Source organism: Lipotes vexillifer, unplaced genomic scaffold, assembly GCF_000442215.2.
Source record: "Lipotes vexillifer unplaced genomic scaffold, Lipotes_vexillifer_v1.1 scaffold545, whole genome shotgun sequence".
In the NCBI taxonomy this organism is placed as follows: domain Eukaryota; kingdom Metazoa; phylum Chordata; class Mammalia; order Artiodactyla; family Lipotidae; genus Lipotes; species Lipotes vexillifer.
In genome coordinates this window covers 395264-399060 of record NW_006779129.1, presented here as the reverse complement: position 1 = coordinate 399060, position 3797 = coordinate 395264, and the positions used below count along the sequence as shown (strand labels likewise).

At 57.0% G+C, this 3797-nt stretch overlaps 1 protein-coding gene across 2 annotated transcripts in view; it reads right to left on the bottom strand.

Moving 5' to 3' along the window:
- The window catches only part of LSS (lanosterol synthase), a 40434-nt gene that overhangs the window by 33417 nt on the left and 3220 nt on the right, over positions 1 to 3797 (bottom strand). The window contains exons 4-6 of one of the 2 annotated variants that reach the window (XM_007452479.1): positions 3227 to 3340; positions 1987 to 2108; positions 526 to 622 (exon numbers count right to left, since the gene is read on the bottom strand). In XM_007452479.1, the coding sequence (XP_007452541.1) occupies positions 526 to 622; positions 1987 to 2108; positions 3227 to 3340 (333 nt within the window). The remainder of the gene's footprint in view (positions 1 to 525; positions 623 to 1986; positions 2109 to 3226; positions 3341 to 3797) is intronic. The other variant, XM_007452480.1, reaches the window with a different exon arrangement.

Here is a 3797-nt window from a genome sequence, read left to right as displayed (position 1 = left end):
GGTCCGGCGTACCCAAAAAAAAAAAAAAAAAAACACACACACTGAAGAGTCTGCAGGGGAAACAGAATGTCTGGGATCAACTTTAACATTCACCAGCAAAAAAGACAAGGGGGACAGTCAGCATGGCACACCCAACACTGGGCTGGGGAGGCCTGCATGGGCTGTCACCTTCCTTCCTTTATTTCTATAGATGCTCAAAATGTCCATAACAAGACACAGTCACAGGCATCTAGGCAACAAAGGCAGCGCTGCACGCCCCACACCAGAGGTTCTGTAACCAGCCAGGCGGGACCCCACCCACCTGCCACATGGCCCAACGCCACAGCACCTCCCTCCCTCCTGCCCAAGCGGGAACCCTCTCCTATCGTCTGTAGGACTCAGCCAAGCAGGGGCTCTGCCAGGAGCCTAACGCCACCCCACTCCACTGAACGGACAGCCCCTCATCTGACTAACAGGCAGCAAGTGACCCAAGGCGGCGTCACTCTACTTGCTAAGAGAGTGGTGACCGTAGATGGGGAAGCATACCACATTTCTGGGAACAGAGTGTTGAGGCCTTCCCAGCTGTACACGTTCAGGACAGCCAACCAGAACTTCCCCCAGGAGGGGATGAACACAGCACCACCTGTGGGGAGAGAACAGGCCCCATCACCTGCCTCTGACTGTGAACATGAGACCCTCAGGAATCAGGTCCCCTTCAAAAGGCAGGCCTGCTAAGGATCCTCTCCCTGTCGTAAGAAGCAGGCTCCAGAACCACTCGGGACCACCCAACACCAGGGCTGCTGGGTGGAACCAACGTCTTCCCCAGAACAAGCCTATCTGGCCCCTGCCCCCAGGAAGTAGAAGCTGGGAAGGTGAGAGGCCCAGGCGCACATGGCAGCCCCTGTCCACAGGGGCCTGGAGGTGATGAGGGAGTTGACTGTGCGTGCTCGGCCTGCTCCCTCCTGAGTCCACCTGGCTGTCCTGCGTGGCCCTGTACCCACGCAGCAGACGGGTCTGGGCTGTGGCTGTGGGGATGCTTGTGGCCCTGTGTTGGAGCCACCCCCAGCAGCACTGGTCCCAAGCACAGAAAAACCATCCTGGACACGATTCACAAGGAGGCCTCACCCCAAACCCAGGTGCGCAGAAGGCAAAGAACCCACAAAGCTACTAGGGAAACGTGGCCTGAAGACACTCCTTCCCAGACAAGGAACCAGAAATCATGAGCCCAGAAGCTGACGGTGGATTCGTTACAAGAGCAACGCACGTGTGAAGAGTGCAGGCTCGTGAGAAAGAGCAGCGGAGGCGCCACCCAACGTGTGGGTCAGGGAGTGACAGGCGAGGCGCCAGGCGGGGCGCGGGCAGGAGCCCCGAGGCAGCGGGGCTGGCTGGGAGGCAGGGCATCCCAGGCAAATGAAGCGGCACATGCTGAAGCAGGAAGGGGGCTGCTTGTCCAGGTGCGGACGGGAAGCCCCTGTGTGCGAGCACAGAGCAGCGGGGGCGAGCAGACTGAGGACTGTCCATGAGGGGAGGGCAGGCGGGCGAGATGCTCCAGGCTCTGCAGAGGAGCAGTGAATGTTCTCGGGGCAGCAGGAGAAGAAGGGCCTCCCCAGGGCGAGGGGAGGGGAGTCACCCCAGGAGCCCCACAGGACACACAGGAGAGCGAGGGCGGAGGGTGCAGGCAGAGCCCCACCAGCTCCCACCACTCTCGTGCTGCCAGGCTGCCCCCAGGAGGAAGCACTCCCACAAGCAACGCACAGCGCATTGTTCGTGAGTCCTTTCGTCCGTTTGCAAAACAAACAGAATTATATGGCGACCTTTATTTGTGTTTTAAAAATTTACTGGCAAGGTTAGACAGTTTCCTCCTGTTCTGCTTTGACGCCTTCCTGGCTCACGTGTTTTGCTGTATGTGAAGTGCAGGTGCACCTTTCTATTTCCCATTTTCGAGCACTCGTTATGCTGAGGTAACGTGAACTCTTTATTACGTAGCACGTGCTATACAGGGTGTACCTTTCTTGTGAAGAATATTCCGGGCTCGCACCAGGTCAGGATCGTCAGGCCCCACACCCAGAATTCTCAAAGACACATAGTTGAGCGCAGTCCCAAACACCGTGGACTTATCCTCAATGTGCCTACAGAAGCAGGAGACAGGTGAGAAAATGACGTCTTCCATTACTTGTAAGAAATTAAGCAACGCTTCCGTTAAGTTTCCTCAGCAAATCAAGAACGACGTAACAACACAAGAAACATTCAGAACAGCCATTCTCCAGTAGGAGCTCCTGCACCTCCATGACAACTGAACAGTTCCAAAACTGCCCTCAAGTGACTTTCCTGGCGGTCCAGTGGTTAAGACTCCGTTCTCCCAATGCAGGGGGCGCAAGTTCGATCCCTAGTGGGGGAACTAATATCCCGCATGCTGCAGAGCACAGCGAAACTTCCCTCCAGGACCTGCCCGGCCCTGTCCGTTTACTTCCCATGCCTGAATCAGCAAGACCCCAGGCAGTGGCCCATCAACAGACCCTACATCACTACAGCCCACAGAGCAAGCTCCAGAGGCAGCATGCCAGGGCAGGCGAAAGCACTGGTGAGACCTCAAGTCTGTCCCTGGACCCAGACGGCAAAGAGCTGGGATCTGAAGCTCGAGATGCCCACGACCCCATCCAGGAGGCAAGCAGAGCTGAGCTGTCCTCCTAGGATTCTGTAAGGAAGGCTGGTGGCGTGGAGTTCGCCAGCCCAGGAGGGGCCCACGTCCTGGTTGCAGGACAAGAAGCACCAGGGCCCCATAGCCAGGTGGGCAGGCAGTTGACCACCTTGGGACAGGGCCCTGCTCCCAGAGCGAGCGACACCACAGAAAGGCAGGCTGAAACATGGGGAGAACTGTCCGGCCTGCCTCTCCCTGCTGCCATCCCAGGGTCAAGGACAATTTTCTTCTGCCTTAGTGATGACAGCAAATGGTCTTCACTGTGCTATATGGGTCTCAGGAGTCTCTCAGTCAGTCATGAAACTCATTACAACCCGAGCTGCAAAACCGAGGCCCGGAAAGTGAACAGGCCCATTCTGAGAGCCCCAGGGAAACCCGGACCCAGCCTGCACGTAGCCTCCAGCCCATTTCCCTTCTGACAGGCTCTCCCTGCCCACCCAGGGCCAGAGCTACAGTCACCCCACCCCTTGACAGGTGCATCTCCCACATAAGAACAGGGGTGCACGTGCACGCGTACACAGACAGCAACGCAGGGTTGGGCAGACTCACAGGCCCCAGCCGCCATCAGGAAGCTGCACAGACCGCAGGTACCGTGTAATCTCTTCTCTGTATCCAGCCGGCAGAGGAATGTGCGCCACGTAGCACGTGATCAGGAGGCCTGTGCGGCAGAAAAGATACTCCTCAGCAGGCACTCAGCACTGCTAGGCCCAGGCCCCATCCCTCCTGAGAACCCCAGGTAACAGGCAGCTGTCCGCTAGGGTCTCCTTCCTGTGGAAACAAGCCTGGGAAGGCTATTATTCCCAGCCCCATCAGGGACTTTAGAACTGGGGCCCCAGGCGCAGCAGCAACAGCACACATGACACGTATCACATGGGGCGTGAGAGCCCACCCAGCCACTCCAAAGTCCCACACTACTGACATGCCTACTGGGAAAGAAACACTAAACGGATCATCCCTGGATGGGGTAGTTCACTCGCTTACATTTACATTTTCCCGTTTTGTTAATTTTAATAGCACACATCACTTTGCAAGATGGACAACAATAAATGTTACCCACAAAGAACCTTCTGTTCCCAGCCTAGCCTTCCTGAGCATGGTGTTCACAGGCTACCCCCCCCCC